Source organism: Neopelma chrysocephalum, unplaced genomic scaffold (genome assembly GCF_003984885.1).
Source record: "Neopelma chrysocephalum unplaced genomic scaffold, ASM398488v2 Primary Assembly neopelma1_59, whole genome shotgun sequence".
Taxonomy (NCBI): Eukaryota; Metazoa; Chordata; class Aves; order Passeriformes; family Pipridae; genus Neopelma; species Neopelma chrysocephalum.
In genome coordinates this window covers 26,255,692-26,282,789 of record NW_020897714.1, presented here as the reverse complement: position 1 = coordinate 26,282,789, position 27,098 = coordinate 26,255,692, and the positions used below count along the sequence as shown (strand labels likewise).

The window sequence follows — 27,098 nt, the reverse complement described above, 5'->3', positions numbered from 1 at the left end:
GTCTTGCACTTTTTGTTTTTTCTTTTTTCTTTTTTTTTTTCAACTGAAGATTATGTTTGGCTAGTGATGTTACTGATCGCTGCCCATTCTGGAAAGGAATTCAGCTGGAAGAGTCTAATTCCCCAGGTGTTGATTGCCACCATGACAACAGCCAGGCCAATCAGATTTACACCCAGGCCAGCTTTCACCTGCAAAAGCAAAATGCATCAGAACACAATGACAACTTAATCAAAAACAGTTAACATAGAAAAAAAAAAATCAGTAGGGTCTATACTGACATATCTAGTCTGGTAAATTGTGATATATAGAGCCAAAAAAAGCCCAATGAATACTACGTATCAGGGTATAGACTGTGGGAGTATTCAAGAGTGATAGTCAGAGATGGACTGTTGGAAAGTTCATTGGAAAACTGCTCAGTTTGTCACTTGAACTTCTCAATCAGATAATCAGAGCGGGGAGTTATACCACACGTAGCAAGATGATACATGACTTACTGCGGAGCTGTGTGATAATCTAATTTCTCTTGCTTTCTTTGCTTGTCTTAACAGGTCAATGCAAAGGATTGCATACTCCTAAAGCTCTTTAGACCATTACATTCATTAAAAAAATAAAGATGATAAACGCGTGTATTCTACAGCAGATTTTTGGATGTACTTAACCTGGCAGCTCAGTTGCTCTGCAGATCAATATTATTTTATATTAGCACCAGCATAATCATTATTGTTATTGACTGGTGTTGAGGTTGCATGAAGCATGGGAGGATACACCCAGTCTCAAGACTCACCATATCTTTAATCTGGCAGTGCCCATAACTGAAGACAATGGCATTTGGAGGATTACCCACTGGCAGCATCACCGCAAATGAGATACACATGGTGACAGGAATCAGAGTGTATAAAGGGTTGATAAGCAGGGTTTCTGACTGAAAGAAGAGAGAAAGACAGGTGTTTCACCTAATCAATAAAAGCCCCTGCTGACAACTAGGATGAAGGGACCCTCTCTGTCTCATCTCCCTTGTTTCTAAACTTGTGTGAAACTATTTTTGCTTGGTTGCTTTTCTTTTTTTTAGAGAAATGCTGTAATTTGGAGCTGGTCATGGTCCAGGGATCTCTCTTGGAACATTTCACACTGAGGCAGGATGGAATTTGCTACTATTAGGCAACCTTTGTTCTTCCGCTTACTCTCTGTGTTATTCAGTATTGTGTCTTGTGGATCTAACACTTCAGTCTTCATCTAACATCAAGAACTTACTTCTTTCAGTTGCTGAATATACTGGGACCATTCTGTAAAGTCCTCCTGAATGGTGGTTAGAAAAACTAGTTGTTCATGGCCCAAACTTGTGTGATGAGAAGGCAGTGATGATGGAAGGTTCTTTACAGTGGGCTGAAAGAATTCCTCTGCTGCTGCAGTCTTCAACAGTGGTGAAATTTTTGCATTTTTATTTACACTGATTTGGCCTAGTTTTGTGTCAGAGGAAAAGGGAAGGGTATTTGCAAAGCCAACATCATTTCTGGGACGGAAGTGTTTCTAGGTTACTTTTGCAATCAAAAAAGAGAGACTGCCATAAGATGGCAGTTCAGACTACTAGAAGTAGATTACTGGTATAAACTTTTCTTTAGGAGAGTCTCTTTCTGCATGGAGCAGAGGTAAATCTGAACTCCTAAGACACACAAACATAATTACTTATTTTCATCTGACCGTATCTTCATGTTATCTCAGAACCGTTCACATGCTTTGGAACATCCCCTAAACTTGCTGTGATATGGAAAGATGGTTAATGACCTGATATCTTGGTAAGAAAAGCTTCACATTACATAAATGAAAAGATATAAGATGGTTTTCTGTAACTGCTATTCCAGTATAAAATGAAATTAGTATCCCTTTCCTCTGCTTTTGTCTACAGTATCCTGACTTTTTTTGAACAAGACATTTAAAATAATCTTGATAAAAGTACCTCAAGTTTTATCTGAAATTCACCTATCTTCTTGATTGCATCATCACCTTTTCTTGTGAACCCCTTAGTGCAGGAGCTAAGTTTTCACTTTGTCTGAGAGGTATTAAATAAACTCCTTGGTGCTAAAATATGGTTTTGGCTGCCCAAGTTTATTATTTTTCCTAATCCAAAGACTACAGGACAGTAGCTTGGGAACTGGGGCTGAGTTTCTTTTGAACAGAGTGTCAATACCCTGACATCCTGAAACATTCCCACAAGCCTCTCAGGAACAACAGATTAAAATGTCATTGTTTTAACTCACCATGCTGCATAAAATAGGCAGAAAGATGGTTATAGTTGCTGGATTACTAACAAACTCTGTTACCAGGGATACCAAAATGCAAGCCAGCAGGGTTACAGCCCAGTAGGGAAGGCTGCTCAGGGAGAGCATTTGACGTCCAATCCACGTAGAGAGGCCAGAGGTCTGGGGAAAGGACAGAGGCACAAGAATTGCTGAATACTTGGTATGTTTGTAAAACAGATTTTTCTCTTTGTGGCAGTTTACATCAGAGAATCCCTCCAACAAATAAACAAAGTTAAGGTCAATGCTTTCTGTATTTGCTTTTGTTCAGTAAACTGGATTTCACTTCAGCGCCTAACAAATAGTAAGAAAGAAATACATTTGGCAGTTAATAACATTAAAAATGTACCAAGGCTGATCTTCCCTTTTTCTTCAGCATGTGAACTGGAGTATAGAAAATTGGTGATGAAGGATTGCACATTCTGGGTAGAATTAATTTTGAAATTAATATGCATACTTGTAGTTGTCTACATGTAGGAGTCTATAGGAGAGTTAAATGTGTATTTATGAATTATACTCAGTGTAGATATAGTCAGGAGGGCCTAGAGTATGATTCGTCCATTCAGTGCTAGGAGTGTCACTCAGTTGCCTAAAGAAGAGCATCCAGTGAGAGCTGAGATGTTCCCCCTCTGTCTAGTTAGCTGCTAGTTGAGAAAGTGTGAGGTGTTCCTCAGATCCTGTGTCGTGCCTGCTGGTCCTGCAGATATGACATGAATATCTAGATATTCTGAAGCACCTGAAATGGTGGATGCTTACACACGTTACTTGAGCTCTAACCAGCTTTTTGTTAGCTAGATATGAGCTGTCCATTAAGTGCAAGGAGTAGGCACTAGGTTAAATACAAACTTGGAATTATCCACATCGTAAATCCAAACTACAGAGCATGCAAAGGGATAAAAGTCCAGGCTGATGATTCTTTCAGGAAGGAGGATAAAAATCTAAATCAATACCTTGCATCCAGCTGCTAAGGCATAACCTCCTCCAACCAACACTACAATCTCCCAGGGCATGGTCTTCTGGAAGTCCTTCCAGGTAATGATGGGATCCAGTGTGTTAATGTCTGTTGACTTTTCACTATCTCCTATATCAAATAAAGCAAATGTGTGACCAGTATTATACTGCCCTTTTTCTAAGATATTGACATTTTTCACACTTGTAGGAATAATTGAATGTGCATGGGAGTTATCTTGAGAACTATCTGAGAGAAAGGCAAAGAAGCAGTTCATAGCCTATTTCTCTAATTAGCCTGGCCTCAGAAAACACAGCATATTAATTTCAAATATCCTGACTTCCTCATCTACTCTGTTGATGTAAATAGTTATAAACCTTTGTGCTTCATTTCATAGATTTTTGAGGGACTGTGGGCTCTGTTGTACATATGTATGTACATATATCTGTAGACTACAAAGGTGGTGTTACAATGGGATTATATTATTAAAGAAGGGCTATGAAGTAGTAATGAAGCCTGATAAAGTGCATTTATGCCCCTAGATTTTACCTGAGAACATTAATTTTTTTAGATGCCTGAGTATTTTCTTGAAGGAGGAGTTAGAGTGTAATTTTTTTCCTAAAACCTGTATAATATATGACAGTATAAAAAATATATATTTATATACATTTGTAATGTCTACATAAGACTAACAGACAATTCTATTTTCATAGAAAAATAGTGCTTCAGCACTGCTGAAAACCTGGCACATCAATCTGATCAATACCAGAGTGCTACCCAGGTATGAATGTGAAATAACAATCATTCTTATTATCAAGAAGACTATGAGAGAAGCGTTGGACAAAACTGGAACATTGTATGGCACTTTCTGACCTCTTTTATGTTTATCTTATGACATTATCAGTGATTTCTGATGTATAAGTGATGACCAATTTTTTTACTGGGGCTTTATCTTCAGCTGATTTTGCATTATAGTTCTTAAATATAAAACTCCATCTGAACCATTCCTAAAGCTCAGTCCTAAATTTTAATAATTCCACTAGCACAGAATAGGTGGCAGTCTCAGATGCAAAACTTATTTGTCATCCTATGAATGAGACAATATGAATTATAGCAAAGGAAAAGGAGATCTGATGTAGGAAGGACTGATGTCAGAGGAGAAACTGAACCCTGACTTACCAACATAAAAGTCTCTTCTTGGAAATCTTTACAGAAAACATAAAGTGCCATTAAAGACACTGGAAAATGTACCAGCTTTCTTTCTTGCTGGATCCTCCTCACCTTTTTCCCTCTTTCTAAAACACGGCTTTTTTGCTGGAATCAGGAAAAGGAGAAAACCAAGAAATAGAGAGACAGTGGCATCAGTCCGGTAACCTTTCCTAGGAAATAAACAGTGAGGTTATTATGAAAACACATTAACAGAAACATTTCTAAAGAAGATACATAGCTCCAAGCAAATTTTTGCAGGTGCAGTTTCATTTCCACATCTGAAGTCATACTAACAGCCCACCAGAAAAATATGTCTGCATATCAAGGATACAAATTGGATTTTTTTCCCCATTTATTAAACTGACTCTTGTAGCCAACTTCAATCACTGCTCAACAATTTTTAACATTCAGGTGGGGAAAAGGAAAAAAATAAATTCCTTTTGGTTTACAAGTCTATTAACTTGGAGATGCAGAAAAATAGTGTTCTTACTAGAAGCAAGAAGCAGTAAACACATTCTAGGGAAAAGCTAAATCCAAGTGATCTTTTAGAAATGGACTGTAGATGGATTTGAAATTAAATGTCTAAAATTCTTTCTGAAAAAGTAGGAGTGCCTAAGTTTAGTAATCTTCAGAAAATCCCAGTATTAGAAATTGGTTTTTTGTCAAAATTAGATTGGGAAGTTAATTTTATGCAGTAAAAATATAAAGAAAATTTAAGTTCAAATCACTTGTTCTTTCATATGCAATGTGTGTTATAGTAACTTCTAATGTAAATTGTTTAAATATTATTTAAAATAAAAGAAAAATTATTTGCTTAATCACTATTCTCTGTACTATTTAATTTCATGGAGATTTTCTTGATAAGCACTTTTTGTCAAATATTTTAATTTTAATTATAGTTCAATCTATTCCAGTGAAACTTCTCTATGAATGCACTAAAATGTTTTAAGCTCAAAATCCAACCCTCTTGTTCTTTTACACTTGAAATGCGTTTAATTTACTTCCTCTATTTAATTCACTCTGTATAGCAAGAAAGGATAGAACTTGCCCCATATGGACAGATGTAGTTTAAAAAGCAAGAATCCTAATTTTTGAATAAAGATTTTATTTTTCACCACCTTGTTAAAAGCGGCTGATGATGTCTTAAGGCCAAAAATTATTGTAGATAGTCAGAAGCAAAGCCATATTCCTGTGCAGTTGTTTAGGGAATTTTACTCACTTCTCAAAAAAAGATGACCATCCTGGTACAAAGCCAGGCTCACGAGTAAACCAAAGCAAGGTCATCAGGATGAAGAAGAATCCAGTCACCATCTCAGGATAGCTAGAAATAAAAGAAAAAAACCCCAACAAACAAACTAGGAATTAAATCAAAGGTCTGTCTGAAAACCCAAGGACAAGTTCCAGAAGAAGTAGGAAAGTAGAACTTGGCTTCAAAAAGAGAAAAAAAAATATGGAAAATAGTAAGGAAGATTAGTTTGAATTAAATAATTCTAGATTTGGCTCCCAACTGGGAATCATTTAAACCCAGTAAAAAACAGGCTAAAAATATCCATCTATATTTGCAATTCCATCATTCATGGGCAAGACCTGGAGGAAAATATTTCTAAATGCTTGTTTTGTATTTGCATTATTATCTGATTAAATGTGTTCACAAGGTAAAGCTCATATTAGCATTCCACTGTAAACACATTCTCTGCATTTTTACAAGTGTAGAAAGCCTAAGAGCAAATGACAATGTAAATTAGCACAGATGGTGCACACAAGGTGGCTTGAGGATACTTGAGGTGACGTGAGGATTTTTAATTTAGCATAGATTTAAATTAAGTATGATTTCATATTTAGGAACAGTCTGAACAACAGTCTAGTTTCAGAGTCAATGTATTCAGCCAGTTTACTTGCCAATATTTCATTTGAACAGCACAGAAATGTTTTGGGAAGAAGGGATTTTATGACGGATTATCCCTTTTAAAAAAATGAAACTCTTGTGAAATAATCTTTTCAAGAGACATTTCTTGCCATCATGCATAACAATTATGGGCAGATGTGAGGGCTGGACAACTCATGGCATGGGGTAAAGCCTTTACTGAACTTCTATGCACCAAAATAAGTATGTGCCTGAATTGAGAAGGGGGGTCCTTTAATGACTTAGTTCAAAAGTATGGACAAACCTTGACTAAGATGACCTTTGAACCCTTGTATAAACTTGAATCTTTCTTTTTATTTCCTTTTTCATCAGAAATAAATAAACTATTAAATACACCCATGCTTGTAACAAAGTCTTTGATTTTGGTTCACTTTTGCATTTAGTTCCTTTCCTGAAAGTAAAGAAAACTGGTTGATAGTTTTAGAATAAGCTACATGAGCCAAATGCAACATGGAGGGCAGTAATTAAGGATGGTTCTGCCTAGAGAGGCAAATTCCTGAGGAAGGCAGGTCTGGTTTACCTAACATTTCCCAGTTTCTTATATTCTTCTTGAATTCTTCTCTCTGACATTTCTTCCCGTTTGGTCTTCTTCTTTTTGCTCACAGAACAGGTCTCCTTAAAACTTAAGCACATTACACAATAAAATTAGACAAGGGCATACAGGGGCAAAAAAAAAAAAAAAATTAGAAAAAAACAGCAATGGGGTAAACTGAAAATTCTGGCACCAGAGATAGTTGGGAGTCAAGACTGAGGCAAGGCCTGATGCCAATGTAAAGGAAAATTACTGTGTGTAATCTTTGATTATTCTGGTTTTAAGTTCTTCTGAGATTCAATTCTAGACATAGTTGGAAGGTCCCCAGGGTGCTCTGACTAATACTGACTGGTATCACAGCCTTCTTGAGCCATGGCTGGGCTCCCTTTGTGGAGGCTTCCTCAAAGAGCTGGTGGTGGCCAGATATTTCTGGTGCCAGAAACCTCCAAGCCATGGCTGATTTCTATCATCACATGGAAAGATTGTGACAGAGGCCAGCTATCAACAGAAATTTTTCACGGGGTAACTGCGCTTTCCAGTTGGATCAGGGGTATCCGACATATCTGGGGTCTAGTCTGGTTTTTGAGACCATACTTGACTTGAATATTCAGGATTCACAGTAAATAATGAGGGAAAGCTGTGCTTAGGATCCCATTACCTTCCCTGACCTGTCTGCTTCTGCTAATACTAGCTGTTTCTAAACCAGGCACAGCCAGATAAGGATTACATTGCCTCTGCCACAGAGGCTAAGGCAGTCAGACTGGTGTTTTCTCCTGGTAAGACACACCTGTAGTTCTGACAGAGACATAAAAACACAAACACATTTCACAGCTGGATATATTCATCCTGCTATACGTTTGTATGAATGTTAGTTTATTCAGTTTGCCTTCATCCTATAACAAAGCATGGACATTCCTAATTGAAATTAAGATACTTGCAAGCTCACTTTAACACTGTCCTTTTATTCATTCCAATAGCATTACTTAGCTGTGCTTTGAGCCATAAATCTTTGGTCACACAGAAGTGTGGGCGGTCTAAACCAGTCTAAAAGAAACAGCAGCAGTAGGGACTTCAGTGTCTGAAGTACCATGGGAACACAACTTTTATAATTCTTTTAGATGCTTAATAGGTGCTTTAATAGTTTGTGCTATTTTAATATCTTATTTGGTACCCCACTAGAGACCCAAGCCATAGCAGTGGCCAAATCATGGACTACAATCTCTCTCCACATATCTGGTTAAGGCCAGATTCTCAAAAGAATTTGCATAGCTCAAGCTCCAGACAGGCCCTGTCTGTTTAATAAAATGACTTAACCAAGGTTTTTGTTTCACATGGGCACTTTTTTTAAGCTCAATTAGCACTGCCCTGCACCTATAAGTACTTTAAATTTCCTTGCAAATCTTGCTGTTAGACTTCAGTAAAATCCATCAGCAGTAATGCAGTGACTGAAAGAGAAGAGCTGGTTTATAGTGGCCAGTTGTATAGTAATGATTTTACCCTTAGCTCTGCTTTGTTGGTAAAAATCACTTGATTGGTCCATTATCTTTCACTTTTGACCTAGCCTAGATCTTTAAAAGCAAGTCTGACATGTTTTTCCAGCTGGACCAAGTAAGATTGATAACACTGAGCTTCCTAGGAAAATAACATGAAAATTACAGGAATTGATTAAACATTTATGCACAAGCATTAGGCAGCTGTTTCAACATGTTTCCAGGCTTAGGAGGATGTGAAGGCAGAGTATTGTAGCCCAGCTCCTAACATAATATGTTCTTTAATGAACTGCAGTGAATAGCAGTCAGAGATTAAGGAGGCTTGGAATCAACTAGTACTTCTCAAAAAGTCGATAATACTTCAGTCTCTGGTATTATTTAGAACAACATTAATCAGCATGAGGTCTTGGATGCAATGTGGAATTTCAATTATACTTTTTTTAAAAAAAACTAAAGTAATTCAGGGTCATGTTAGGGCCTGTTTCTCCTCAAGATTAAAAAAGGGGGTGGGACTATTATTAGCCTTTTAATTTGGAGCTACAAGACTCAGGAGACTGACTGAAAGGGGCATGGAGCCATTCACCTCTAAATTACTTCTTCAAATCTAGTCAAGGTCAGCAACAAGCAGAAGTCATTATCAATTTATTCATTGTCTTAGGTGAAATAGTGATGTCAGTTCAGTTTACTTTTGAGAGTAAGCTAAATCAAATTAAGGTCGCTTTAATTCTGAGTAAGTGTGTCTGTATCGCAATTTAATGCTGATTAACTAATCCACTTTAAATGCACACATTTAGGCAATTTTCATTAACTTTGCTGAGTACCTCTGTAAAGACAATGCATGGTACAAACGAACTAGATGACTGAGCCTTTTTCTTCTTCTGGGGCTTAGGGACTTACCAGTATTAAACGTTTTTGTCTCTTAGGCTGTGAGTCCTTTCCGCTTTAAAGAGAAACACATATGGAGTATATTTACATTTAATTTAAACTGGTCTTACATTAATTTCATTGATCTGGGGACAGATCTGAAAAGTAGCTTGCTCAATTGCAGTTGATTTTCTATCCATCTTTTAAGCTGTGCTTTTCCAAAAGGACTCTTAACAAGATTTTTGGTCCACAAGGGAATCCTCATTGTCATAAGAGTAAAAAAAAGCCACCAGAATGATTGATAAGGATTTCTATCAGCAGTACCTGGGCGCTTCACTCTCAAGCAGCAATACTGTACACTGCTGTCTAAGCAGCACAGCTAAGCAGTAAGATTTCCTCTGGTAATTGTTCTGGCAAGAAGAAGGAAATTGAGCCTTAAATTTTGTCATTTGCCAGTCAAAGCAACTTTATGAGATATGTTCTAGAGGAGGTGCAGATGTCCCGCTTTCATAGTGCTTGCATCTTGAACAAACTTCACTCACTTGCAACCCAAGAACAGCCAATGCATCCAGAACCAAGTCAGCACCAACATGATGAGGGAGATGGGGAAACTGAACAAAAACCAGGTTCCAAAATTCACCACTTCAGCATTTGGGTATTGACTGTAGAGAAAAAAAGAAGATGCATAAGAAGTTAGAATCTCTAATGTGCATAGTTACACATACATAAATATGTATCTGTATTTGTCATGGCATGATAGAAAGATTCCATCAGTATGCATTTGCAACAGCTGCATTACATATGCATAGCGGAACCAATTGCCAAAAATTGTCAATCACTGACCTCCCCTGATCAACAGATGAGCCATAGAGCACTTCAAACCTTTAGTACCAGATGGTCTGGATTGTCTAGTACTACTACCAGCAGTGAAATTCTGCCCCTACCTATGGTTCATATCAAAGCTCATTTTAGTGTTGGCAGACTTTAGAATGATTACACCCAGAATCTCTGTGTATGTCCCATCATAGACCACACAAATGGTGACTGCATTATGCTGGGCTCTGGCAAAGATGTTTGATGTGTGTATTTGATGCAACTGTCATAAAAGTAAGATCTTTGGAAATTCTGTAAAATCCAAATCCTTGCATTAAGCATGACTTCTGAACTTTGCTACCACCATTTCAGAGAGAGAAATGAAGGATATCACGGCAGTAGAGGCAGTAGCAGATGATCAGAATCAGGTCTGATCAGATTGGTCCATGGATAGAAGTACCACCAATCTTCAGACAGAAAAACATTCATGTTTCTGACATTGAAACATTCATGCCCAGAGTCCTGGGCATATGATAAAGGAAATACTTAGATATTCAGAGAGCTGCTTCCCATCTTCTCTGAAGCAAATGCATAAGGCCAAATTTCTAAGTTAGTTTAGTTTTGCACTATGTGTTGAGCAGCGCAAGTACCACTAGTGATGCCTTTAGAATCACTGTAAGAACTCACTCTCTGAGAACCCAGAGAACAACTCAAAGCTGATTATATGACATTTCTTCTTTTGTGAGTATTTCTTTATCTTCCTTGCTACGTCTTCATGGCTTTAGTGTTTACTTTTCCAGAGTGCCTGCTGCCTTCATGATAATCAGTTTGTCAAATCAAAAGAAGTTGAAGGAAAAACTTAAATGTTACACATGCTGAGGGATTTTTATTTTGCATGGGAGAAAGACATGGATATCTGTTAAGTCAAACTTCCCCTTTCAAACATTAACCATTAGTAATAGCATTACAGTAGAGGAAGTAGCAAATTTTCCTTCAGAGAGACTGTCTTATGAGGGTTCCTTGAGGTACGGGGAAAGCCACAGAGATGATAATGACTCACCCACCATTCTCACGAAATCACAGTATCACTTACTTGCTGAAGTGCTCCAAGAATATGAGGCTGGTGGAGGTCCCTATGATGGTTGTCAGTCCTCCAATGGTTGCTGCGTAGGAGATGCTCAGTGAGAGGCATTTACAGACCATGTGGTCATGTCTGGTTTGATACCGGTACTTAGCAGTCAGGCCTAGATCTGAGGGCTCAGGAGGCAGGACCAGTATCTGAGTCTGTGAGGGGATACATTCACCAAAGATAGTAGATGATCAGAGCAGCAGCACAACTTGTGCTAATGCCATAATGATACAGACCCCAGAGAAACAACAGGTTTGTATAAGAGAAGGCAGGTTTTTCTTCACAAGGATTAGGTGGGATCAGACCTGGAAACATGTCCAGGGGCCTGAAATTGCCTGGTCTGTGGCAGAAATGTAGGACAAACAGTAATCGGACTTCTGGCTAAGGTTTGGGCCAACTCCAGCTCTGACTGGAATATCAGTGGGATACAAAAAGCCTTTAAAGGCTGCAGGAATGGGATGCCAGCACTGCAGGAGTAGGAATCCATAATCCTTGAGGCTTATGAGGAGCCACCAGACAAAGGCTTGGTGAACTTTTTGCACTTACAAGCTCAGGGTTTCTAATTATGAATGGAGTGCTAGGGGTTTCAATGGCATGAAAAAAGCTGGGTAATGAGAATGTGGAAGAAAAAGAAGCCAAAAAATTTTGCTCCAGAAAAAGCTGTTTCATCAGTGACAGGAAACTATGTTGGTAAATCAAGTTGTTGCACCGGGAAGAAAGGTACAGTACTTCAAGGCACCTCACATGCAAGCCAGGACTGTAATTTAAGGATGAGGGAAAAGGTAGAAAGTGATTCAGATAAATTTTTATTTTGGCTTATCTAGAAAAATCAGTCATGCTATAGGCTCATCCTCATCACAAGGATAAAAATGACTAAAATCCTGCAGGTTAAGAGTGAAGTGAGTATATTAGTTAAAAATAACCATTGAATGCTTATTAATATGGGTGTAAGAGAAAATTAAATATTGGGACCAGTGCATTAGTCTCTTTTGGAAACATACATTTAGATTCTTTTGAACTGTGAATGAAAATCCATGTGTTGATTTTAGCCTATTCATTCATGGACATCAATTTATGCCATTAAGATACTGATAAGATTAAGATACAAATTGGCATCCAAACAGCAATCTCTTCTTGGATCCACTCAAGAGAAGTAGAAATACTGTAATGGACTGATTTAATGAAGGATTTTGAGGGTGAATCTATTGGAAGACAAAAAGGAGGTGGATACTAAGACTACCAACAAACTGGCTGAACAGATTAATGGTCCATGCCTGCTGCTGTTTTTGTTCTGAGTAGAATTTTATGTGTCAGAGATTATTATTTTTGAGTTGGGCTATTTTTCAAGGATGATTTGCAGAAACAAAGTGGCTAGTACAGTCAAATAATAAGGGAAACTCGGGATCACATAACTGAATGTAAAGCTAAATTAATTGTCCCAGCTATTGGGGGAGAGTCTTCTGAACATACCTGTGCTGGGCACATCTAAATGGGAGCAAGAACTAGCAAAGGGCCAAGCCAGGGCTGAGGAAAGATGATGGAGAATGATTCCATGTAACACAACTTACAAGGAATAAATATGAAACAGTGAGGAGCAGGAGACAGTCACATCTGATTTTTGCCTCACGCCCCAGGTCTAACACTGCCTTACCTGGGGTAGGTGCTGCCCATTGCTCTGAGAATTCATTGTTCCAATAGGGTTGGCTATCATGTGCACACCATTCATACTCTGTAAGGAGACAAATACCTTTGGATTAGCCTTTCTGCCCTTTATGTTCCATGGGGCACTTAGAAAAGAATTTATGATGCTTCCTAAAGGTCATGGGCTTTGGAGAAAAAAAAAATAATTCGAAACTACAACAACAAAATCCAACCCACTAAAAGATCAGCTGTAAATTTTATGCTGGAAAAGAAAAAAAAGTTAAAAAAAACCCAAAACTTTTTTTATTTTAAAATTATCTTAAAGTCAGATTATAATGAGATTGGGTCTTCTTCCTCTGTCATGTAGGAGAATCTAACAAGTCCCTTTCTAGAGTTTATGACTTTCTGATATGTGTAGTCTGTTCTACAGATGTCTCAGCTGATGAAGTTAGAAACACCTGAACAATAAAAGATCATATTTGAATTTGTTAGAAAACATATGGAATTGTTATTTTACTGACTGGATCTCAGGATCTCCAGCAATAAGTACAACAAACTTACATTTTCATGTACTTATGTTGTTATTATTACAGAGTTAATGTTCCCTAACTTGATTAGTGCAAGCAGGCTGATAGGTAACATACAAAGCAGGACGTTCTGCAATTTGTACTCTCTGCCAACAACCACCACTTATTTGAAATAAAGGAAACAGCAGGTTTTTTCAGAGTTGTGTGGATTCTACTCTGATGGTTCCTGCATTAGAAGACAATGTAGCTCAGAAGATACTACCTATCACAATACCTTTGAGTGCATCAAGGAGCTGAAGTCAGTAGTAGTAGCACTAAAAACAAAGAAAGGAAAATATACTTTATAAATGCCTGTTCACCCAGCTCCTTCAAAAGGCATACATCATGGCTAGGAGGGGCAACCTCTGCAGGAGAACTAGTGCCTGTTTAATGGTGAATACTGTTTATTAGAACCTCTTATGTGGTCTCTTGACCAGATAATGTCAGAGTCATCATTATGTTTCACAGCTCTACCTCTAGCTGTGTAGCAATGGGGTTCCACCTCCATGCAAGAAAATATTTGTGTTCTTTGTAGTATATACCCCATTCTAGGAGAGGACTCCATTCACAGTGGAGTTAATCACCATACAATCCAGCACTACTGCTGTCTATTCTAGTCAAGATCTTCCTCTGCCAACTTTTCAGCGTGTGGACCATGCAAACAACCCAATGAATTTAATTCCAGAAGATGTGCTACTTTTCCTGCCAAATTTCAAGCTCTTTTTCAAGTAATACTGTTTTAACAATGGTTCTGTATGAAATATTCGACATGTGCTCTTCAACAGGGCTTAAAGGGACTAATGGCACAATGCCAAACTGAAAATTTGGTTCTACATTGTAAAGAAAATGTGGCTGGGATATAAAAGAGATAACAGAGGGAATACTGGAGAACCCAATAGTCTCTAGACTAACGAGATAAATATTTAGATCTTACAAGTTAACTTAAAGTATTCAACCTATGCTGTTTGAATTATAATATTTGTTTTAAAGTAAATTAAAATTTAAAGTAAAAGAACTTGCTTCTCTTTTATTACGAACAGCTGGGAACAATATAGAAGGAGCTCCAGAAGGGAGCTTCATAAGAAGATGGTCCTCAGGATTTAGCCTATAATACAGTTCTAGGACATTAGCTTTGTGTATTCCCTTGTGTATCTTGAACTGATGGTTAATTTGATAATTTGGCAAAGAAATTAGTCCATTGCTTGATTTACCCTTTTCATCTTACTAGATTCTACCTCAAATAGAGACCTGGTTGAAACTGTTAGTGTTTGAAACCTCCGAAGAAATTTGTCTATATTTAAAGAAATCTTTTACAAATTTTTTGGGGAGGAGGGATGTTTTTCTGTTGGTTCTCCCTCCCGCCATCCCCCCACCTCCCTCCCGTCCCACTCTCATCTCTCTCTTAAATGAGGACAGTTCAGACTTTCTTCAGGAATGCTTTGTAAGTGATTTCCCTCTGGATATGTCCTGTGGGCACTCCATATGTACTTGAATCCTCTCCATCTCTATTTGTTAAGGGGAACAGAAATAAAAGTCTGTGGACAGCACTCTCTTACATAGCACAAACACAGACTTCAAAAGAGCTTTCAAATCCTGAGAAATGTTTTCCTTCTCCCTAAAATGTTCATGGTGTAAAAAAAAATTAATGAATACTGCAAAGCTTTAGTGAGATCCAGACCATTACATTATTCCCATTTATCATGTAAGCTTTCCTTGTCAGTCACACGTGAAACATTCACTTGAAAGCTTCCGCTTGCCCTTCCTGGCTCTACTCCTGGGTTCCTCTCATTGCAACCTGTGTAGGGCTCAAATCTCCAGTCCTGATGTACAGGGTTCATTCTTACTCCTCATTGATGAAGATAAGCTCCAGTGAAGGTTGGCCATGCTTTTCGCTGAGACCTGCAACAAAGGAAGAGAAAGCAGCCCTTGGGATAAGAACTGAGCTGACCTCCTCGGTCACACCACTGGACCTGGAGAGGCTGCTGCAAACAAAAGCTTGTCCAAACTGTCTCCAATGCTCTCTTTATGCAGCATTTTATTATTTTGTATTGTACTGATCATGTGCCTCTGGCAATTACAAGACTATCATGCCTACATATAGTAGACAAGATTGGATGAAATAATTTTCAGCCTGGAAGCCGTAAACTGACAGAAAGGAGAGATTTTTTTTTTTTCTTCCTAAATCCTTTGTTTCTGGGAAGGAATGAACAAAATGAACCTTAGAGCCCTTATCAATTTTTTGTTTTGGGATTGACAAAGAGCACACTTTTGGGACTCTTCTAAATTTCCTGAACTTTATTCTCATGGGTTTCCTTCCAACCCTGTAAAATCACATGACCTAAAAGTTTATGACACACAAGCTCCAGTAGATGCCTTAATTCAGTATAAATAGTTTTGCAACTCCAATTCTTCCATCTCATCTTAAAACTTTCATTTTTTGAAAGGAATATCAGAGTACAAAAGGAAAGAGTACAGATCAGTGTCTTTGACAGTACAAGTCAGACAGATCTGACCTTGATAGAATTTGAATAATATGTATCAACAAGCCTGGTCACTGCTAATCAAATGAGCAAAGAATGACCAATATTGACAAATACCTATTGGCTTCTTTTCTTCAGTAATGGTGCTGCCTGCAGTACTGATGACCTCACACTCCTCCTCAGCATTCACTAGCTCCTGGAGCACTGCCTCCACAATTGGCATCACCATGGCTGTGGTGGATGTGTTGGAAAGCCACATGGAGAGCACCGTGGTGCAACACATAAAGCAGAGAAGCAACCTGGTGTGCAACACAGGGAAATCCAAGGAGTTAGAGGTGGCAGAAGGAAGATGAGAAGATTTGTAAGCTTTCAAACTCTGAAAGGAAAGACAGATATGAAAAAGACCCCCAAACCAAGTTATTTGGTGCCCATGGATGGGAAAATCAGAGTTGTTTCGAGCTGCTGCTGTCAGGCTCAGATTACCCCGAAGTTAAAGGTTCACTCACATGCCTGGCTTGGCTCCAGCCATCATGACCATGCGCAGGGCAATTCGCTTGTGGAGATTCCACTTTTCTACAGAAGCTGCCACACAAATCACACCCATGAGGAGCAAAGTCGTGTTCTTGAAATATTCAGCAGCCACCTGCATTAAGGGCCAGGGGGAAGCAGTCAGTTAAAAAAGCGGTAACTGCCCTACGCAGAAAGCGCGCTGAATGAGAAGTAATGTGGTGTCGCATGTTTTTGCTCCCCAGAGAGTGGGGAGCTGGAGAATGACAGGGAGCTGGAGAACATGAAGAATTCATAAGTCAAAATATACTCTTTAATCTGTTTCATGTTGTGTTTATGAATAACAAGGCTCCATACCCAATTGTTTGTAGGCTTCTCAGTTTTGAAGAGATCAAGAGAAATGTTACTTTTTTGAGCAGGATGTTCAGTGCCTGCAGTCAATCTGTCATACTCAGCTAGGCTCACATGGAAAAAAACACAGACAAAACTCTGCATGGAAGGCAGCTTATTCATGTACTTCAACTGCTTTTTCATTCTGAAACTGTCATTATCTATCTTGTTTATATTTATTCTGTCTTGTTCAACTTTTGGGTGAAATGTGGCATCCCTAGAACCTGCAGCTTCAGAAAAAGAGTCCTGTGGGACATGCTCTTTGAATGCAGCTAAGAAAGGTTTTTATATTGCAGTGGTGATGCACAAATCCTGTGCCAAAACTTTTCACATTGGAAACCTATCTCCATTTTATCAGGAAAATAGGGAAAAGTTCCCAGAAACAGAATTCAATTTAAAGAGGGTAAGCTAAAACCATCAAAATGGGAGAAAATAAAAGATACAAACAGGTACTTGGAGCCTAGCTAAATTTTTCATTTCATCCTGATGCAATCCTTCTTAAGCTGTTGCTGGAATATTTTTCCAAAACCATAATTTATTCAGTTTAAAACTATTCTTCTAACAAAATGTAGGTGCCAATATTTTAAAGCATTTAAGATCAGAGGAAGCAATAGTTTTTCCACTATCCTCAGTAATATTGACACTCCTCCATAAAAGTGCAAGAATGTCACTAATGTTATTCTGTGAAATCTGAAACAAGTTATGTATTTAATTACATTTATTTAATAAATCCCCATAGTGACCTAAATAGACTTGGCCAACATAGTTGTGCACCAGAACTTTTAAATATCACATTTTCTTCCACTGTTTTTTTTCCTCATTAACTTTCTTTATTTTCCTGCTACCTTGTTATAAAAAGATCTTGAGGTGAATGAAAGAAATCCATCAAGCCAGCAGAACAAAGAATCTCTTGTTCTCCTTTATTCCTTTCACAGTCATTTTGGCGAAACCAGTGAATGTTAATAGAGTTGTTAATACCCACATACATATATATGACACTCATGTTCTTAAGTCCCTGTGAGTTATCTGTAGCTTAAAGTGCTAGGTAAGAGCCCTGGGTCACACTAGAACAGTAGACTGGAAATACTGCTGCATCATCAGAGTTGTTTATTTTTTAAATATAGGGGTTTATTTCTGTTCCTAAAGCAAATAATATTTTCCCTGCAGTAGTTCCACTGTCATTTTATTTGATATTACATTGAATTTCTGTCGGGCTGCCAATAAATTTTCCTTTTCAATGTGCTTCCAAGTTTTTAATGAAAATGCCTAACTATTTTGCCTTTATGATAGGAAAAAACCTTGGAAACTACTGAATTGTGTTAGTATGGAAATGTATCTGATTATATTACATCACTGGGAGAAATAAGACAGGTCATAAAATTTTTGGTTCATGCTTTTCTCTATCCATTTATCGGTATTCCCAGTGCTATATTGTGATAGAAATTCAACAAATTTATGGTTGCTATGTATTCTTCTGTGTCCTTATCTGTATTTCTAGTCCTTTAATCAAGTGCGAGGCTCCCTTACCCTCCCAAAAAAAGAGAGAGAAAAAAGCAGGGGAAAAAAAGTTGTAGATGAAATAAAATAAATTCTTGGCATATCATGAAAGAAAGTAACATTCAAGAAAACGCTGAGGTAAGCATATTCAAAACTGATCATATAGACTTTTCTGTACAGCTACTCCTTTGCCTAAGAACTCATGGCTACAATGCAGCACTAGGTCACAGCTTCGAAAAAGGATTAAACATTCACCCAGACAACAAAATTATCTAGACTTTTACATTAAATGGTAACTACTTTTAGCATATGTAGCCTCTTGCCTTATATATCTTCTATAACAAATGTAACTGGAAGGAAACTTCACAGTGTATCCCATGCTGCTCTTTATATGGTTTTGAAGGTGGGATCCTTTGATGCAATGTGTTTTGGGAATTGTTGATGCTGCAGTAGCTGAAAGGATGGACATCCTTCCTGCCTAATATAGTCTATATTATATCCTATATCTATCTTCAGTAGAAGAAAGAGCTGTTCAGACCGAGTTACACATTACAAGATGTACACTTCTTCCTCCCATACCTCTAAGTCTTGCTACTGCACTAAGATTAGTCTTATTCAAATAATTAACTGAGAGTAAGAACATCAGATAATAAAAAGTTTACAATGGTCTGACCTCACTGGACTTCATGACTCCAAAAAGTGGATACAGGAAAGCAGGAACTAAGGCTGCTGCACCAAGAGGTACTGCTTCAGAGACCCAGTATACGGCTGTCACAATCAGCACGTAGGCACATGAGGCTTCCTGCAGGGACAGAGCACAGAGGTTACATGTTACTGCCCCACCAGCAACTGTGGAGGCTTTGTGAACTTGTTTGTAGGATTCATCAGACTGCAGATGCCTGGATTTAAAAAAAAAATCAGAAAGGACTGTATTAGGACCTCCTAAAGTGCAGCTGTTTGAGTGTGAAATCTAGATTACCATCTGAAAGATCAGTTTTAGAGGATGATGCTAATGAAAGTTTTCACACCTAAGCCAGGGCAAAACATTGTGATAAGCCTACTTATCAGCAAAATAATGGTTTCAAGCTCATTTAAAAATTTGTTTGATTTCCATAATCCAATATTTGCCAAGCATTCAACCATGACTCCTCAGATTGGACCTGTGGACATGTTATTTCTGCATGTTTTTCTCTCCAATACTGGACAAGGACAGGAACTGGTGGTTTTCAGGACCAGATGCGAACATTCACATTTGTGTGAATTTGTAGTTATTTTGGGAAATGTTCAGGAATTTACTTTTATTTTTAAACAAGGCGCAAACATTTTTGTTAGCTGATTTTATTTGCTCAGGTAATTTACACAGGCCCTCGGAAGAAGACCACAGACCTGCAGGCTTAGAGGCAATGGGTTAATGGAGCTATTCAAATAAATTTGCTGCTGTCCAAGGTTCTGGTAGAAAAAATCATGACAACATCATGCTGAGCACTCATGGAGAGCTGGGATATGATGGAGAAAGGTGCTACCTGCTGAATATTTTTACAGAAAAACACAACTAGTCCATCGAATTCTTCTGGTCCATTTCTCAACTAGATATGTCTTTATTTATGGCACTTATTTGAGTTCTCCTTAGGCTCAGTTTGCTATACTTAGAAATCCAGGGATATCTCTTGGTAATAATTACAGAAACTACTCTCAGGAAAAGGTTTTTCCTTTTGTTTTCTCAATATTGAATCCAGCTCCTGTACTGGGGCTAACCTGCTGTTCTATAGAAGCCGGTAGGTCTGCACTGATTTACAACATCTATGAATCCATCTGTTCTTCATTATGCACTGGATGTTCCATATGAACTTATTGAGTCATACGGATTCACAGCTCACAAATGGCTATTGTTTAGAAAATTCACTCTTCACAAATGCTATTTGAATGTCTTAAAATATAATTCCATTACTTTCATTTCCTGACTGGATGACTTCTAAATAAAGCAGCTTTCAAGAAGTCATACAAGCAAGTCTCACAGATCCTTGTGTAAATCAATGAGCATTCATTTTTTTTCAATCAGTTAACACACACTTCATTTTTTTTCAATCACTTTTGTGAACAGGGTGGGAAAGTCTAGTGAAATTATACAGGGATGTGGGTTCAGTGGAATCAATAGCTTGTAATTAAATTCATGTTTATACATGTCACTTTTACATTACCTCTAACAAAGAGCCACAATCAGTTGTTCGTCTCTTTTTTTTTAGTACATCTTATAGTAATAACAGGCAGAATGGAGACCAGAGAAGAATATATATTGATTTGTAATATTTCCTTTATTTGCATAAGGATTTCAGCCAAGGTTGCTCAGAAGCTTGTGTTTAAATTAGCTGCCAGATCTCGCTCTGATTCTTATTTTAGAAAAGTGTGACATTAAACAGTTGTAATTCATGTAAGCCAGGGTAAGTTTATATTGGATATTAGGGAAAATTTCTTCACTGGTTGGGTGGCCGGGCATTGGAATAGACTGCTCGGGGAGGTGGTAGATCCACCATCCCTGGAACCTTTCAAAGTGTGTGTGGATGTGGCCCTTGGGAATATGGTTTAGGGGTGAACATGGCAGTGCTGAGTTAATGGTTTGACTCAACGGCCTTAGAGGAATTTCCTGCCTTAATGATTCCATGATTCTATTAAGCAGGGCCGCTAAAATAACTGAAATAAGTTTATAAGAAAACAACTTCCTTGAAGCAGATAAACTCTAATTACTTTGGAGATTATAAAGGGTATCTGAAAGGCTATTGGAGAAATTTATCTCTGGATTGTTCCTTTATGGATGGATAAGTACTGAGAACTACACAGAAATGTGCATATTTGTTTCTCTTCCTTAACTATCCTAGAAGAGTGGTTTAGGCTTTAAGCTCTGCAGTACAGGTTTCACTAGTCTTCTGGTGAGGTCCTTCAGCAGTACATTACAAGAAAAGATTGTCTTGCAGTTGTACCTTCATTGCTTCCAAGAAAAAATTCTAAGAGAAACTAGAGAAGGTTGGATTGGAATGGATGAGGTCAGAGGGCTTTTGTTAATATTCATGGATTATGATTATTTTATAAAATGTAATTGCTATGCTGTTTGAAACTCCAAAGTTTGGTCTTCAGTTTCTAGTAATTTCAAGTGGCCACTTTGTAAAAAATCCCAAAGAAATAATTTTGACTTAAAAATGGAAGTTTAACAAGTGAATGATAGGCATTAGAGATTTTTGGTAATCTCTACTAGGAAGACAAGATGAGTCATGGAGCTGATGGATTGGCTCATAAACATTAGCCAACTTGCTGCTTAGTCACCTTTAACTATATTATACTTCATGATTAATATTCCACAGAGAGCAGAACATAGGATGATTTTTGTGACCTACTGACTATTTAATTTTTAAAATTTCTGCTGCAAAAACTACTGTGTTTGTGTGGGCTCTGTATGACATCCAGCAGTTGTCTAAGGAGAAGAATAACTTTTAATGAAAAAGTACTGATTTTTGTTTTAAAGAAGTGCACATGTAAGTTACAAGGAATATGTTTTCCAAAATTAATAAAATTAATTTTATCCTAACCTGAATCCAAACCATTTTCTCACTCCAAGAATATACTTCTCTTTAATTTCTCTAAGCATTGATTTTTGTTATATTCTATTACTATTCTGTATTTGGCAAAAAAGTAGGCTGATAGTGAGGATGGAATAGGACAAAGGGTAATTGCATCTCTACCAAAACCTAACTGGGATAGGCACTGAGTCCTTGTGTTTCTTATACACAAGGCTGTAATCATTTTACAAAAATAAAACAACCTAAAATAAAGCTCATTTTTAAATGGTATAAAACTGTTTTACAAGTACTAGGAAAGCCAAACTTGATAATCTCCACTAAAAACTTAATCAGCTTGTCTAGCAACTTTCTTTATTTATTTTCTCAGTGCTTTAAACCAGCTTGTTTCCAAGAGAAACCATATTAATCTCTTCTATTTAATTGAACTGAATTTATATATTTAATTAATGGTTACCAGAGCAACTAAGTACTAGACTGAAATAGTGGCAGTGTAATTTTAACTGTTTCACTGCTCTCACTTGTAGTTTTACAGCTGAAGATTACTGTTAAGCCCATCTCAGGGCTTGAAACAGGTAATAGGAAAACATGTGATCATTGGAGGGACTATCATCTAATTATCTACCTTCAGTCAGTCCCTTAGGTGAGAAGAAAAGTGGAACTGTAAGGAAGTCATGGCTAAAACATCCATACTAAGGGTCATGCATAAAACTTTCATATACTAAAATATACAAGGATCTCAGAGTGACTAAAAGGAAGAATAAACTCTGTGTTGGAAATTGGTCCACTTGAAAGTGTGCATTGCATATCTTGCATGCAGGCATGGTTTTTTCCTAAATGTGTCGGACCTGAAAGGCACTTATGTGCATTCAAACTAGCGGTACAAGTTCAGCTACAACTCTGGAATGGGAAAAAGAATGCAAACAAATTATCCCAAGTTTATTTTTACCCAACCATTTTTTGTCACAAAATAATAGAAAACAAGCTGTGGACTTTATTCCCATTAGCCATATCTACAAACAGTTCTGAATCCTTGTGCTCCCTTTGATCACTCTTGCCACTACACATGTAATGCTCCTTTGACGTTTCCAGAGATGTGCTGATATCATCAAAGAAATTGCATGCTGATTCCCTGCAGAAATGCAAATATAAGTGACCTGGTAATTCTGATCTCTATAAGAAAGACAGAAAGCTAGTATACTTCTCTGATAAATAAAAATATAAATAAGTGAGCAGGCATAAAATTTAATCTTCAGGTTTAAGAAGTAATCATAATCAATGGGTTGTAGCAAAGTAAATTCTACACAAAATCACTTGAATAGAGTACTGTCAGCTGAGTTTATTTGGTGAAGATGTTTTCTTAAGAGTGCTATAAACATCTATCCAACACTCGGTCAGATTCTCAGCTGTACTTTACCATCTGTGGTCATTCACATATATACAAAGTGGATGTAAAGCATCACCTGATGGATTTTCATGTCACTTTGCAGTAAAGCAATGTCACAAGGGCTTGTACTTTATAATCATAATTCTTGCAGCAATACTTTCTTATGAACTTCTGCTTCAGCACCCATTTGGTGCTATTACAATTCCCTTGGTTATTAAAGCCTCTTTACTGTATCCTATGCCTCTGAATCCAGTAAGGAGCAAACAAGAGTGACAAATTTTAGTGCAGTGAGTGTCATGTTTCCTAGGGAAGGGTCTCAAGGGACATAGAGCATGCTGCAGTTACAGTGCCATATGAGCATGTCAGGGAGTATATCTTTTTATGTCACACTTCCAGTGACATGGGGGGAGATAAAGCCACTTTGTAAAACAAGACTCTGTGAAAGGGTGAGTCCTTCTGTTCTCTGAAGAAGACCACAATTGTCTGTCATTCATTGCCTCTCTGGAGATAGAAGAGGTGAAAAACTACTATGAGAGAACAGCCAAGATATACCCTGAAGTTCAGAGCAGGAAAACTCTAGGTGCAACATACAGTTCAGTGGTGTAGGAACATTTCCTTTTTATGAATCCTGGATTTCTTTCAAAAAAAATGGCTGTTTTATTTTTGAAAACAGCCACATAATTTCTAATCCCATGCATTTTGATTTGATAAAGCAGTAGTATGGAAAAATCCTCTGATACTGTAAGGAAGAATTAATCTTTAGCAGTGTAGAAGACAGAATGGAAATTGCTGCACCATTTGGCCAGATTTATGTCTAGGACTATGTAGAAGGACAAGCTGCAGAATTTTTAATACATTGCAAATTTTGATAAGTTAAATATCACCATCTGCATAAGGTAGGAAATCATTGATATTTTATCGGTTACAAGGGCAGAGACGTGCATAGAGAGGAGTTCACCGTGCAGTCAAAGGTATTCAGTAGGTCCAAAGCAGTGTCAGGAACACTGCTGAATTCATTCTCATTCTCTGGTCTGAGTGTTAAGCACAGACTATTCCCTCCTTTGCATTGCTGTCTATGTCTCTGAGGCAGCATTTATTAACCACTGTCAGAGCTGCAGAGATACCTACACCTGCTCTGGAGTAGTCAATGCCATGTAGGGTCCTACATGTCTGTCACTGTGTCCTAGCCCCTGCCTCACCTGAATTGCCACCTTACAAAACCACATTAAATTGAAAGTCCTTCCATGCATACTTATTATTTAAAAATTAAAGAGTTTTGTAATAAAGGAATACTATAAGTATTCCTTTTAAAGACGTCTTCTGAAAGAAAATTTAATGGATATGTTTCTTCTGTTCCCCCTTCTACATAGACATTATTTTAGAAAATGAAGAGATACGATATTTTTGCTTTAAAGTATTGCTTTACTAGCTTCACCTGGCTCTTCAGCTCTGCTTGTGACGTGACTCAAGGTAGCTTAGGTTCTTACTGTGATGACTTCTCAGTGACCCTCACAGTCCTTCAAATTTGAATCTTTGATTTTTCTAAGATCTATGCTTCTTTAGGTCTTTGACTTTGTTTTTGCACACTGCAAACTTATCCAGCAGTACTAACTGCTGCACTCAGAGGCTTTGCCAAAAAGAAAATTAAAAATGTACTTACACTGCTGGGGTATATGAGTGGCAGAGGAAGCAGCAGAAGTGGAATGAGAACAACAAGTAGGAGGTTTCTGGATCGGAGAATCTCCTTCATCGCTGCCATACTCTTCTACTTTCTGGTGGCTTTCTTCTCCTCAGATACTTTTCCGGTTCCTCAGATTCTCCGACTTCCACACCTTCACTTTTTCCAACTTTCAAGCCTCAGATACTCCAGCTTCCACTCCACTTCAACTTTCCTTCACCTGTGCCTGAATTTCCCCAAAAGGTCTCTCACCACCTCTTTTCCTATCCCCATACAGTCACCTAGAATACCTCTCTTAATTTATTTATTCTTCAATTTTTTGTTTTGAAAAGGTTTTCAATTAAAAAGATATTCAGTTTATGTAGGGCTCACTAGCACGTCCAAATTATCATCACACCGTAACATGCAGAGGTTTGCAAGTTGGAACATAGTGATCTTTTGACAATTTTTATTTTTAATTCAGACTCACAGTTGTAGCTGTGTTGTATCCTTATTCCCATGTTTTATAAAATTTTTTTCTTCCATCATCTAGAGATGTGACTCCTGTTTTCATAAACCAGGCAGTATATGTTTTGAGCTGCTCCTTTTCCTTCTGTTTGATAGTCTGAATGCCTCAAATACAGTTTCTTTTCTGCTGGAAAATTATTAAACCCAACAATTTATGGTTCAGTGCATAGAAGTAAATGTTCAGGTATTCCTTCTTTAAAAAAAAAAAACAACACCAAAAAAACCATCTGCAGCTCCTTCAGACTTTATTTCTTTGCTTCTGCTTTGTATCTACCTTTACCCTACTTTTGCCCTGAGCTTGGAATTCAAAGGGCAGCAATTCCAGCACAGATTATACTTGATCTCAAGACAAAAATTTGTTAAAAAGCTACATGCAGCTCTAATGCACCAATGAGGACTGCAGAAGGTAGAAGTTGCTCCACCCCTTGTCCAAAACCCAGTCAGAACATTTGAGAACATCAACAACCTCCTCATTCTGACATTCACACAAATATACAAAAAGACCTTTTCTAAGTTGCTGAACAGTTTGTTATTGTTTCAAGGTCTCGGTACTGATGATAAATAAATAAACAATCATTGTTTTCTAAACAGTATCTTTTGTCTTCATGTTTCTTCCATCGCGATCCTTGAATGTCACAATCTCTGTACTGATTAATGTGGCCTAAGTAACCAGAGGATTCAAAATCAAATTGGAAATTTTTAGACTTTCCACTCTAGTCTTCTAGTGGAAAAACATTTCTCCAGCACTTCTGTAATTAATGTTTTTTATGGGGTCAAAAGTACCATAGGTTTAGGGCTGAATCCATTGGCTGGTTACATGCACAATCTGTAGACATCCCTCCATTTGATCTGGATCTTATAGGAAGCCACAAATCTAGGAATTTCCATGCCCCCAAAAGGTGCTTGCCTATCCTCTCCCCACCCTCTGCTAGTCAACAACAAACTGAACTCCCCAGACTGGATTGTAATGCCTCTGTGACCATGACTCCTGGAGAACTAGCAAAGGCAGATGTGTAGAGGGGTTTGATGTGCAAGGTGAATTCTTCCTGAAATTAGTAATTGTATCTCAGACTGTGAAATGCTTCTATATGCCTTGAAACTTCCATCAAGCAACAGAATTTTGAGACCCTTCAGGCAAATTTAGTGACTAGTTCTGGAAGTAAAAATATAGTTAATGTGAAGATTTTGGGTTGGCCAATGCAGCCAGGCAATAAATATCTGTTTTATAGGTTGTTTCAGAGAGACAAAAAAAATCTAAAATACTTAAAAAATTTAAAAATAGTTTTATTTTAAATGAAAAAAAATCTAACCTTTATTTCACATTTTTATGATCTGTAAGGTCAAAGGGTGGATAAAAGGTGCCATTTAGGGGCAATGGTTTTCCAGCCTGTGAGGGAAGAATGGCCTATAAAGAAGATTCAATCTGAAGAGATAAGATGTAAAAGATTGGGAGCAGGCAACCTACTCCTGCACCTTAAGGAATACTGAGGGAGGGAACTGCCCTAAGCCCAAAGAGCTGCCCTGAAGGCAGAGTGCTCCTTCCCACCAGAACTCTGGAAAAGGAGGCACTCTTGTTCCTCTTTATTACCAACTCCTGCTCCACAGAGGGAAGGGCTGTTCCCTCTTCTCTACTCTACTGTTGCTGCCATGAAGAGTTTCACATTCCAAGGTAAAC

General features: G+C 37.8%; 1 protein-coding gene across 2 annotated transcripts; it reads right to left on the bottom strand.

Moving 5' to 3' along the window:
• Positions 1–41: 41 nt before the first annotated feature.
• SLC13A4 (solute carrier family 13 member 4) lies at positions 42–25,775 on the bottom strand. 2 transcript variants are annotated; one of them, XM_027680589.1, is made up of 16 exons: positions 24,899–25,775; positions 18,959–19,087; positions 16,398–16,534; positions 16,009–16,190; positions 15,256–15,310; positions 13,647–13,686; positions 12,856–12,933; positions 11,169–11,359; positions 9,805–9,924; positions 6,897–6,998; positions 5,672–5,773; positions 4,525–4,622; positions 3,245–3,375; positions 2,256–2,417; positions 785–922; positions 42–188 (listed from the first exon to the last, which is right to left on the bottom strand). In XM_027680589.1, exons 1-16 carry the CDS (start codon positions 24,995–24,997, stop codon positions 51–53), a joined length of 1,902 nt encoding a protein of 633 aa, XP_027536390.1. In that variant the 5' UTR covers positions 24,998–25,775; the 3' UTR covers positions 42–50. The 2 variants fall into 2 exon arrangements, with proteins under 2 accessions (XP_027536390.1, XP_027536391.1); XM_027680590.1 differs by having other exon boundaries at positions 25,386–25,775.
• Positions 25,776–27,098: the final 1,323 nt, after the last annotated feature.

Coding starts and splice junctions, on each gene's coding strand:
- SLC13A4 (XM_027680589.1), bottom strand. CDS start 24,997: ATGGCAGCGATGAAGGAGATTCTCCGATCCAGAAACCTCCTACTTGTT. Junction 16,535..18,958: donor GAGTCATGAAGTCCAGTGAG/GTCAGACCATTG, acceptor CCCTTAATGCAG/GTGGCTGCTGAATATTTCAA. Junction 6,999..9,804: donor TGGCTGTTCTTGGGTTGCAA/GTGAGTGAAGTT, acceptor AATGTGCTTAAG/TTTTAAGGAGACCTGTTCTG.